The 12,193-nt window shown below is 35.1% G+C and overlaps 1 protein-coding gene and 1 non-coding gene across 4 annotated transcripts in view; one reads left to right on the plus strand and one right to left on the minus strand.

Moving 5' to 3' along the window:
• SCRN3 (secernin 3) overlaps positions 1–9,777 on the plus strand; it is a 32,817-nt gene extending 23,040 nt beyond the window's left edge. For all 3 annotated transcript variants that reach the window (XM_015086369.3, XM_053215302.1, XM_053215301.1), the window contains 4 exons: positions 3,190–3,352; positions 4,199–4,379; positions 8,004–8,534; positions 8,763–9,777. In XM_015086369.3, the coding sequence (XP_014941855.1) occupies positions 3,190–3,352; positions 4,199–4,379; positions 8,004–8,174 (515 nt within the window). In that variant the 3' untranslated portion in view covers positions 8,175–8,534; positions 8,763–9,777. The remainder of the gene's footprint in view (positions 1–3,189; positions 3,353–4,198; positions 4,380–8,003; positions 8,535–8,762) is intronic.
• LOC113598424 (U6 spliceosomal RNA) lies at positions 1,442–1,545 on the minus strand. Its single transcript, XR_003419075.1, has one exon. It is a non-coding gene; the product is annotated as a U6 spliceosomal RNA (small nuclear RNA).
• Positions 9,778–12,193: the final 2,416 nt, after the last annotated feature.

The raw sequence follows: 12,193 nt of genomic DNA on the forward strand, positions 1-12,193 counted from the left end.
TTGATGTTCTGGTTTCCCAACACCATTTGCTAAAGAGGCTGTCTATTCCATTGGATATTCTTTCCTGCTTTGTCAAATATTAGTTGGCCATACGTTTGTGGGTCCATTTCTGGGTTCTCTATTCTGTTCCATTGATCTGAGTGTCTGTTTTTGTGCCAGTACCATACTATCTTGATGATTACAGGTTTGTAATATAGCTTGAAGTCCAGAATTGTGATGCCTCCAGCTTTGCTTTTCACTTTCAGGATTGCTTTGCCTGTTTGGAGTCTTTTCTGGTTCCATACAAATTTTAGGATTGTTTGTTCTAGCTCTGTGAAGAAGGCTGGTGTGATTTTGATAGGGATTGCATTGACTATGTAGATTGCTTTGGGTAGTGTCAACGTTTTAACAATACTTATTCTTCTAATCCATAAGCATGGAATAGTTTTCCATTCTTTTGTGTCTTCTTCAGTTTCTTCCATAAGCTCTCTGATCTGTCTTCCCTTATAGATTAAAGACTTTTTTTTCCCTTGTTGCTTTCATAATCTTTACTTGTCTGTGTATTTTGTGAATTTGACTATGATATTCCTCGTTGATGGTCTGTTTTTGTTGACTCTAATGGGAGTTCTCTGTGCTTCTTGGATTTTGATGTCTGTGTCTTTCCCCAGGTAAGGAAAATTTTCTGCTGTGGTTTGCTCACATAAACTGTCTACTCCTTTTTCTCTCTCTTCATCTTCTGGGACTTCTATGATTCAGATGTTATTCCTTTTTAATAAGTCACTGAGTACTCTAATTTTTGTATCATGCTCTTTTGCCTTAGTTTCCCTCTTTTTTCTGCTTCATTGTTCTTCATAATTTTGTCTTCTGTATCGCTGATCTGCTTCATCCATCCTTGCTGCCGTGGCATACAACTGAGATGCAATCTCAAATGTATTTTACTTCTTTTGTCTCCGCAGAAAGGGATTCTCTGGTGTCTTCTATGCTTTTTTTCAACCCCAGCTAGTATTCTTATTATCATGATTCTAAATTCTGGTTCAGACATCTTGCTTATATCTGTGTTGAGTAAGTCCCTGACTGTCATTTCTTCCTGTTCTTTCTTTTTGAGCGAATCCTTCATTTTGTCATTTTTGAGGAAGAAAAATAATTAATAAAAAAATTAAAATTAAAAAATTAAAAGCAACACAAAAAATCAAATAAAGGAAGCTAGATCCTAGGTGCGTTTTGGCCTGGTTTTTGAAAGAAGCTTGACAGAATAGAGAAAAAAGGGAAAGAAAAGAAAAAAAAGTAAGAAGTGTTAAAAAAATTTAAAAATGTATACAACAAAATAGAATAAAATGAAATGAGTAAAGTAAAGTAGAATTTAAAAAATTACAAAAAATAAAAACTATAGCAAAAAATTTTTAAAAATTTTTAACGGGAAATAAAAATAAAATGTTCTCTTTCTGTATCAAAGAATAAGAAAAAAAATATGGAACACTTCACAAATTTGCATGGCATCCTTGCTCAGGGGCCATGCTAATCTCTGTATCATTCCAATTTTAGTGTATGTGCTGCCAAAGCGAGCACTTAGATGTGTTGCTTTAAATGGCTATTTTCTTGTACCACTTTTCTTTTGATAATGAGAATTTCCTGTTTGAAAGCTTTTAAACCTATTCTGAAAGTCTTCCTAAAAGATCCTTTTTGAATTGTTAACTGTGGTTACCTCCAACTGAAATTGGATGAGGGAACTTTCACTTCTTTACATTCACAGAGCTACATATCTGTGTCAAAGTGCATCAATATCAATCTGTCTATCTCTCTATTTCCTAGGACAGTGCCTGGAATTTAGTAGATGCTCAATAAGTATTTGTTGGAGGAATGAGAACTAAATAGAGAAAAATCTCATTTTTGTCTTTAGAGAATTTATAATCTAATGGCAGAGATAGAAGCTATATGTGCAAAAAATCAAGAATGCTTATATGAAGGGAAAAGCTTATTTCAGTTCATCTTAATGGTAAATTTTAATTTGAAGGAGTTTGGGGGCACCTGGGTGGCTTAATCTGTTAAGCGTCTGACTCTTGATTTGCCCAGGTCATGATCTCACCGTTCATCTGCTTGGGATCCTCTCTCTCCCTCTCTCTCTGCACCTTCCAAGCTTGTGCTCTCTCTCTCTTTCTCTAAACATAAATACTTTTTTAAAATGAAGGAGTTTTAATTTGATTCAGGGGGAATTGAGAGTCAAATTTTAGGGAAGAGAATTATGACATGTGAGTAGAAGATATTTGGGCTACGTTTTGGAGGACTGCATTGTGTAAGGGGGTAAGATTCTTCATCTTTCATGAGGTAGTTAGATCCTGAACCACATCTTTGAGCATGGATATGTATAGCAAGGAGCAGAGATGTCCAAAGGCACGATGGCTTTTTAAATTTTTTGGTGGAAATGCCTTGCAAATATGGAATTCTGAGGCTCTCTGTAACCATGGTCATGTTGTGTTGGCTAAAGAGATAAAATAGTTTCTTTTTCTAAAATAAAAAACTCCTTAAAATATCAAACTTTACATATGAAAGCAGAAAACAAAATATAATGCCATCTGTCTTATCACACACAATGGACATTTAAATATTTTAAGTAGTCCAGCAGATTTATGTTCATTAAAATCCCACTAACTAATAATGTGTTTTGTTTCCTTCATTCCCACTCAGGTTTCAATTCACACTTTCAGATAAGAGTATTAATATCAGCCACAGAAATTACAGGAAAAGGAGTATTTTATTTTATAAAGAACACCTTGTATAATACTGGAAACCAAGCACTGTATTCTTTTAATATTTGGTTCCCAGAATGGATAGGCTCAGATGATAGTTACTGATATTGTCAGTTCACTGCTAACTAAATACACCTTAAAAATTTTTGTAAGGGCAACGAGATTGAGTGTATTTTGCATTTTTGATTCCTTCTTAGGAAGTTACAGATTTTACCTGATAGTAATGGTTTTGAGATTTAGTGTGTTTTATATTTTTTAAGAAATCTTCCTTATGATAGTGGAATGAGACTAATAGTTATGATACAAGGTTTGTTCGTAGTCAATCTCTAATTTATCCCTATCCCAATATCTAATTTATCCCAATATCTCATGTTATATATTATCAACAGAGAAAGCAGTTCATGATTGCAGCATGTCAACCTGCAAATTCATATGTATTTGATGATTTTTAAAATGATTTTCCTAGGAAATATAACTTTTGAAACAATGATGGAAATTCTCCGAGATAAACCAAGTGGCATTAATATGGAGGGAGAATTCCTGACCACTGCAAGCATGGTTTCTATTTTACCTCAAGACTCCAACCTTCCTTGCATTCACTTCTTTACAGGGACTCCTGATCCTGAGAGGTAAAGTCACAAAATACTGTAAACCAACAAGGGGTCAGGGGCTAGGATAGTCATCAGTCTGTTGGTGATTTTGCCAGGCTAACTTTTTCTTACACAAATATGACAATAATTTTTGGATATATTTTCTGTTCGGGTGGTAGGCTGCCATTTACATATATGCATTCCTGCCATGACTATTCTCATTTTTTAGGACAAAAATGTTAATAGTTTCTTGTCTGCAGTTATCCTTACTCTCTTTGGCCAAATATATTTAAAATTGTCAAGAAAAGAAAGTAGATGGTTTTCTTTTGCAGATTTCAGTATTATAATATTAGATGGTTAAGAATACTAAGAAGATTAAATGATGTAGTTGTGCTGGATTTAGATGGTTACTTATCCGCTCATATCTAGAAAATATATGCCTGTAAAACTTAAACTATCAGTAGTTGAAGTTATATCTAAAATTGGATTTTAGATATGTTAAAATTGTCTTAAGTCATTAGTGTCTCTCATAGAACTTAATGTACATTACATTGAGAAATGATCTTATATTCTGTCAGTGTTATAGTCTTTCATGTTATTAAAGATCATTTCAAGAAGATGGAGTGAGACCTGAGGACACTTTATTAATACTGCTGCTGTGATTTCATTCCAGATCCTAATCCTCAATCTCTGTAACACTGAGGATTGTTCTTACCCTTCAACTATGGAGTTTTCAGTAGAAAATGATGGACTATAATTTCACTGGACACTGTTTCTGTGCCAGGCCCTTCTAACTAGAGGGAATCGTAGAAGATTTAGCATAATGCTAAATATTTTCCTATCCCCACTATCCCCACAAGCCAACTCTATGACTTTTTCTTCTAGATCTGTTTTTAAGCCTTTCATATTTGTGCCAAATGTTTCACAACTATTGGATACCAGCTCACCAACATTTGATCTTGAAGACCCAGTTAAAAAGAAACCACGTTTTCAGTTTAAGCCTGACAGAAGACACCCACTCTATCAAGAACATCAACAGGCATTGGAAGTAATAGACAAAAAGGAGGTATGATTAAATTATATTCTCTGTTTTATCATTAAGAACAGTTTAAAGTGTGATTCAGTCCACATTTTGAACTTTGGAACTTCACCTTTCTTTCCTTGCTTCATGTAAAAATAGGTTTAAAAATAGTTTAAACTCTCTCTCTCTCTCAAAAATAAACATTTAAAAAAATAAAAGCTTTTAAAAATAAAATAAAAATAAAATAGTTTAGATGTTTCAATTATAGTAGAGCTCAAACCAAAGATTTAAAATAATGGTTAAGAATGCACTATGAATCTCTTAGAGAAATTTAGTATATTAAGCATAATAACAATACGTAACATTTATTGGGCACTTTTTATACACTCAGCACCATGGTATCATTACACAAAATAGAATATTTAATCTTCAAACCACTTTATGAGGTAAATACTATTGTTATCTCCATTTCACTGATAAGGAATCTCCATTTACTGAGACTTAGAGAGTTTAAGTAGCTTGCTTAGTTTATATCTCACACCAAAAATTACAGAGCTACTGGAGGGCAGTTAACATCTCTTACATACAAAATGTTCTTAATCAGATAGCCTCAGATTAATTTTTATTGGAAATGCTTAACACTCCTTAGACTTAATAATAATGATGAATTGGAGTCTTTTTAAAAAAATGGTAAGTGCTTATTCTTTTTAAATGTAAGCAGTATAGAAGATGAACATCATCCAAAATCTCATCTCTAGAAATAAGCAGATATATTTTTGGGCAGACAGACAGATTGACAAATAATTTTCTAATATCCATACCTCTTCAGCTTTCTTCCCTCTCTGCCCCAGAAATAAAATATAGATTAGAAGGAAATGGAAGAGCTAGCTGGAGGTTTTTTACAGAACCATCAACTGATTCCCTCCAGGGAGGAAAAGATTGGCCATCTTGTACCTTTCCACACCTGTTTGTACCGGCTCCCGATTTCTGTTGCTATCATTCCTTTTACTTCCTCGAGATATATACATTTACATTCTTTCTACATAAAATGCATTGTATCAGTTGTCTTCCAGGTAATTATTTATTTACTTTTGTCTGTAGTATGTTTGCATGGTTGCCATTCCCCCACCCGCTTTGCTTACACTTAAAGCAGAGAACTCTGTCTAGACCTCCTGTTTGCTGTGGATTCTTGACACTTGCTTTATCTTGGACTACTTTGTTTTCACTTGTAACTTACAGTATAAACACTTTTTGTAGGTAGCCGGTGGCATGGAATGAGAAGCAGGCAAGTTGTTCTAGGGGCATTAAGTACGCTGATGAGAGCCCAGTCTACTGGCCAGTGGTGTCATCCACTGTGTGGGCTTGGCTTACACTCCTGACTGAGCACAGTCCTGGGACAAATGAGCCCCCTGGTCCTTCTTGCCTTTGCTCAAGTTCCTCAGTGATATGTTTCAAGAGATATGTCTGCTCTGGAGGGATTTTCCCTCACTTCTCCCTGAGCAGCCTCCACACTGCCACTAATCGCTTACTTAGTTCTCAGCATTGTCAGCTTCCTTTCCCCTCAATACTGTTTCTGGAAGGTTGGTTTTGTAGACGTATTATTAAATGCTTGTTAAATTAAAATGCTGATTGACATTTTTCTAAGTAATATTGAAATTAAAATTTAAAAGCTGTTAGTATCTTAGGCTTTATTTAATAGCCATTAAGTGTTGATTGACAACAGAAAGTAATGGAGAAACCATAGAACCTGAAGGAAGAAGTGTCAAAGAGCTGGATTCTAGTCTACTTTTTTTTTTTTACTGAAGTATAATTGACACAAAATGTTAACATTAGTTTTAGGTGTACAATATAGTGATTGGACATATCTATACATTATGCTATGCTCACCCCACGTGTAGCTGCCATCTGTCACCATACAATGCTATTACAATACCATTAACTATATTCCTTATGTGCCTTTTATCCCCATGACATTCATTCCATAACTGGGCACCTATATCTTCCTCTTCTCTTCACTCATATTGTCTACCTCCTCACCCCCTGTCATCTGGCAACCATCAATTTCTTTGTTCTCTGTATTTATGGGTCTAATGCTGCTTTTTGTCATTTGTTTTGTTTTTTAGATTCCACATATATTATGCAGAATGATGTGATATTTGTCTTTCTCTAGTTCTAGTCTATTTTTATGACTTAGGGAGAGTCAGTGCTACTGGTAGTTTTAATGTATGTTTCTTGATTACTGATGCGGTTGAAAAGCTTCTCAGATGTTTATTAGCCATTAGTATTTCCTCTTAAATGACTTGCCTGTTCTTTTCCCTAGCCTGTTTTTCAATTGTTGCTTGGTTGTTTTTGTCTTTTGCCTCAGAGAGGCAAAACTATATGAATTTTGAGTCTTTGTTATATTGCAATTTTTTATCTCAGTTTATTGTTTGTTTAACTTTTTTTCACACAGAAGTTTTAAGTTAAGTCAATTACATTTGTTAGTCTTTTCCTTTAAGGCATCTTGATTTCATGCTTCTAGAGGCCTGCTTCATCTCAAAATAAATATAACTTCTGTATTTTCTTCTAGTATGTATGTGTGTGTTTGAAAAAAATACTTAGTTCTTGAATTTTTCTGAAATTTCTTTCTATTTTTTCATGTTTATTTAAGAGAGAGAGAGAGAGAGAGAGAGAGCGTGTGGGAGGAGGGGCAGAGAGAGAATACCAAGCTCCGCATTGTCAGCGCAGAGCCCAACGAGGGGCTGGGATTCACGAACCCTGAGATCATGATCTGAGCTGAAATCAAGAGTCTGGTGCTTAACTTACTGAGCCACCTAGGTGCCCCTGAAATTTATTTTTGTGTATGTTATGAAGTAGGGATTCTAACTTTGTTTTCCAAGAGGTGACCAATTATTTCAATACCATTTATAGACAAAATATATTTTTTTCTCACTAATATGTAATGTAGTGTTTCATCAGAAAAAGTTGATCCAATTTGATTTTAAAGTCCATGTTTAGATTAAGCATCTTTGTTTTGTGGAATTCTGCTCTATCATTATAGAGCAGAATTTTTAAAATTATTCTTACTTTCTAGTAACTTTCTTCTTATATATTTTTCCTCTCAGTACCTACCCTATAACTGGTCATGGTAATTCACCAATAACTTAAAAATTCCTTTATTCTATATGAGTAATGACCTTTCCCCCGATTCTTGAAACAGGGAGGAATCATAGAGAAAATGTCTTTTTTAGTTGTTCTTTCCCTTGAATACTACTGTTCTTTTTCCTTTGTTTAATCTGATAATATTGATTTTAAATATAGAAGATCCACCGTCATAAAAATATCTTAGCCTCATTTTTCAGCAACCTTCCCCAGACACAATATCATAATTTCAATGGTCCTGTAAATTTTTCTTTTAGGTTTCTTGCTTATAGACTAATCCTATGCAATTATGCTTAATCTTTTCTACTAAGAATACCTGATAAGTTGGAGTTAATCCATTAATTCAATATAGAACAAAGATTTTTCCTGAAGAATTTCATTCCGTACTGTATCTAAAGAATGAGAGGGGAACCAAACTAGAAGTGGAAACCAGAATGAAAAAAAAACTTGTCTGTAGAGGTGGTTTGGAATTTGGTTAGACTTATATGTGTGTGTGTATTTACTTATTTTTATTTTTTCATTGTTCAGGAAAAGGCCAAAACTATGTTGGACAACATGAGGAAACTGGAGAAAGAACTATTCAAAGAAATGGAATCAATTCTTCAAAACAAGCATCTTGATGTTGATAAAATTGTTAATCTCTTTCCCCAGTGTGCAAAAGATGAAATTAGAATTTATAAGTCAAACATTAGTTCTTAGTGTCATATAAATGGTCAACAATCTTCCTCAAAGTCAGAATCTATCACCTTGGTAAATGATATAACCTAGTTTGAGTAGATCTGATTTTTCTTTAATAGCATTTACCTAATGGCCTATTAAAACTACACATAGTCTTGCTGAAATATTGAGAAAGAAAATAACATTAGAATTAGGCACATATATCATGGAATAGCCAGGAGTTATTTCAGGTATTTGTGTGTGTGTGTGTGTGTGTGTGTGTGTGTGTATGTGTGTGTGTATGTGTATGTGGTTTTTTTCCAGCCATAATACCTTTTTAAAAATTACAATAATTAAATATTCAATTCTGCATAAAGTATGAAATATTAAAATAATGAATAGGTGGGGCGCCTGGGTGGCGCAGTCGGTTAAGCGTCCGACTTCAGCCAGGTCACGATCTCGCGGTCCGTGAGTTCGAGCCCCGCGTCGGGCTCTGGGCTGATGGCTCGGAGCCTGGAGCCTGTTTCCGATTCTGTGTCTCCCTTTCTCTCTGCCCCTCCCCCGTTCATGCTCTGTCTCTCTCTGTCCCAAAAATAAATAAACGTTGAAAAAAAAAATAATAATGAATAGGTTTATATTTAGTATATTTATGTATTGTCCTCAAATAATTTTCTCAATTACAGCAAGAAAATAGATTTTTCTTTAGTAATGGAAAATATTGTTTCTCAAGTAATGAGTTTTTTCTCATTAGGCAAATATTAATCATCTCTAACAAAATTTTCTAGATTTATACATTGTCTTACTACAGTGTATTAATCCTGCAAATGTGCTTTCATTAGACACAAACATGCTTTTTGTCAAGACTTGGCATCAGTGAGCTTTTAGCTCTAATTATCAAGCACTTTTTCAGCCACGCACCCTTATAGGCTTTTACGGTAATGTTTTTAGAAGAGCTTGTCTGGGGGATTAGGAAATGGGATAAGGGAACCAAGACCTCAGGAGATACTGTTTCTGTGTCTTGAATCTTTCTCAAATTTTGTTTCTCTTCACTCAGTGAAAACAGCAACAGGAATGAGATAGTGGCAACGAAATAGAATTATTAGTGTACTATAAGCATGAAGAACATTATAGTGCATAATGTATTATGAACATTATTAATAAGTAATATTTACCCAAAGTTTATAAAACTTTGTTAAAGTTACATAGAGATTACCAAGTAAGACTCAAAGTTGCAACTATAAAACAAAAGAAGAATCCAACTCAACATTATTTATTGGTTTCTAGAAATATCTATTTTAGGTTTTTTATTATATTATCGTATTTATTGGTTGCTATCATTGTAATTAGGATTATTACTAAAGTAGCGGATGATTAAAGAAAATTTCTTTTTTTAAGTTCTCTCATAAAAGCCATAATCTGCTTAGGGGCGCCTGGGTGGCTCAGTTGGTTGAGTGTTCGACTTCGATTTAGGTCATGATCTCGTGGTTTGTGGGTTCGAGCCCCACCTTGGGCTCTGTGCCGACAGCTCAGAGCCTGGAGCCTGCTTTGGATTTTGTGTCTCCTTCTCTATCTCCCTCTTCCCTGTTCGCGCTCTGTCTCTCTCTGTCTCTCAAAAATAAATAAATGTAAAAAAAAAATGTAAAAACTACAATCTGCTTGATTTTGCTCGTCTAATACAGAGCTACCATTACAAAAGAAAAGAGATTGTCTCAAGTACTCAGTTAATTATGTGTTTGCTTTACATATGGTTCAGTGAAAGCCTCTCTCCAAATCATGAAGACCTTTGGCCAACCCCCATACACCTCCTTTCTCTCTCTTAATATATGGGGAAACTAAGGGTAAGCAGGCTGTTCATTTATCCAGGGGCACATACTTGAATCTTATTTCTCTCTCTGGGGCTCACATGTTTTCTCTTCCTCCTTCCATACCACCCTAGTCTCAACTAGCACTGTCTCTCACCTGGACAACTGCAGTGAACTGTTCTACACCCATTTTTGTTTTTTATCTCTGTTCACATGGGTCACTGCAGCAGAGTGATCTCTTGGGAATGTAAATCTAATAATACATTTCCTTCCTAAAACTTTTTAAGAAAATATTTTTTTACAGCTGTTTTAGGTTTAAAGCAAAACTGAGCAGAAAGTACAGAGTCCCAGCATACGTCCTGTCCCACCTCCAATTCCCCCCCCCCCCCCCGTCAACATCCCACACTAGAGTAATACATCTGTTACAATTGATGAACCTACACTGACATATCATTATCACCCAAAAGCCATAGTCTACATTCGGGTTCATTCATTGTACCTTCTATGGGTTTGGACAAATGTTTAACGACATGCATTAGTGAGTATTATACAGAATAGTTTCACTGCTTTAAATATCTGTGCTCCACCTATTCATCTCTCCCTCCCCCTAATCCCTGACAGCCACTTACCTTTTTATTATCTCCGTAGTTTTGCCTTTTCTAGAATGTCATATAGTTGGAATCATACAGTATATAGCCTTTTCAGATTTGCTCTTTAACTTAGTAATATGCATTTAAGATTCCTCCATGCCTTTTCATGGCTTGGGAGCTCATGTCTTTTCAGTGCTGAATAGTATTCTGGATATTTTGATTGCGGATACCCAGTCATAAAACCATAGGTCCTACTGAAGGACACCTTAGTTGCTTCCATGTTTTGGCAGTTATGATAAAGCTGCTATAAACATCTATGTGCCAGTTTTTGTGTAGACGTAAGTTTTCAGTTCATTTGGATAAATACCAGCAGCATGAGTGCTGGATGGTATGGTTAGAGTATGTTTAGTTTTGTAAGAAACTGCCACACTATCTTCCAAAGTGACCATCATTTTGCATTCCACCAGCAATGAATGAGAGTTTCTGTTGCTCCACATCCTTACTTATCATTCGGTATCGTCAGTGTTCAGGATTTTGGCTATTCTTATAGATGTGTAGTAGTATCTCATTGTTTTAATTTGCATTTCCCTGATGACTTATGTTGCAGAGCATCTTTTAATATGCTTAATTGCCCTCTGTATATCTTCTTTGGTGAGATACCTGTTCAGATATTTTGCCCAATTTAAAAATCAGGCTGTTCATTTTCTTATTGTTGAATCTAAAATTCTTTTAAAAAGTCATTGAGATAAGTCCCAGTCCTTAAGAACTATCAATGAGATCTTGCTGATCTGCCTATCTGTATCTTCTTATACTTTTGCTAGGTTTTTTTTTTTTTTTTTTTCATAATCCCCTTTCTCTCTTTCACCGATCCCCACCCCCGCCTCTGGCAACCACCAGTTCGTTCTCTATTTAAAAGTCTGTTTGGTTTTTGTTGTTGTTGTTGTTCCTTTGTTTTGTTAAATTCTGCACATGAGTGAAATCATATGGTATTTGTCTTTTTTATTTCACTTGGCATTATACCTTCTAGGCCCATCCATGTTGTTGCAAATGGCAAGATTTCATTCTTTCCTATTGCTGAATAATATTCCATTGTATATGTGCACCACAGTTTCTTTATCCATTCATCTATCAATGGACACTTGGGTTGCTTCTGCATCTAGGCTGTGTAAGTAATGCTGCAATAAACATAGGGGTGCATATATCTTTTCGGATTAGTGTTTTTGTTTTCTTTGGTTAAATACCCAGTTGTGGAATTAGTGGATCATATGGCAAATCTATTTTTAACTTAAAAAAATGTTTAATTTATTTTGACAGAGAGAGGGGAGGGGAGGGGCAGAGAGAATCCAAAGCAGACTCCTTGCTGTCAGCACAGAGCCTGATGAAGGGCTCGAACTCACAACCCATGAGATCATGATCTGAACCAAACTTAAAAGTCAGACTCTTAACTGGTGCCTCTCTATTTTTAACTTTTGAAGGAACCCCTGTACTGTTTTTGCAGTGCCTACATCAATTTGCATTCTCACTGACAGTGTAAAGGAACCCTTGTACACTATTGCCTTTTTAAAAAGCTTTTACTATAATGCTTTTTTTTTTTTTTTAAGTTTATTCATTTATTTTTGAGAGAGAGAGAGAGAGAGTGCACAGGTGGGGTATGGGCAGACACACACAC

Source organism: Acinonyx jubatus, chromosome C1 (genome assembly GCF_027475565.1).
Source record: "Acinonyx jubatus isolate Ajub_Pintada_27869175 chromosome C1, VMU_Ajub_asm_v1.0, whole genome shotgun sequence".
In the NCBI taxonomy this organism is placed as follows: domain Eukaryota; kingdom Metazoa; phylum Chordata; class Mammalia; order Carnivora; family Felidae; genus Acinonyx; species Acinonyx jubatus.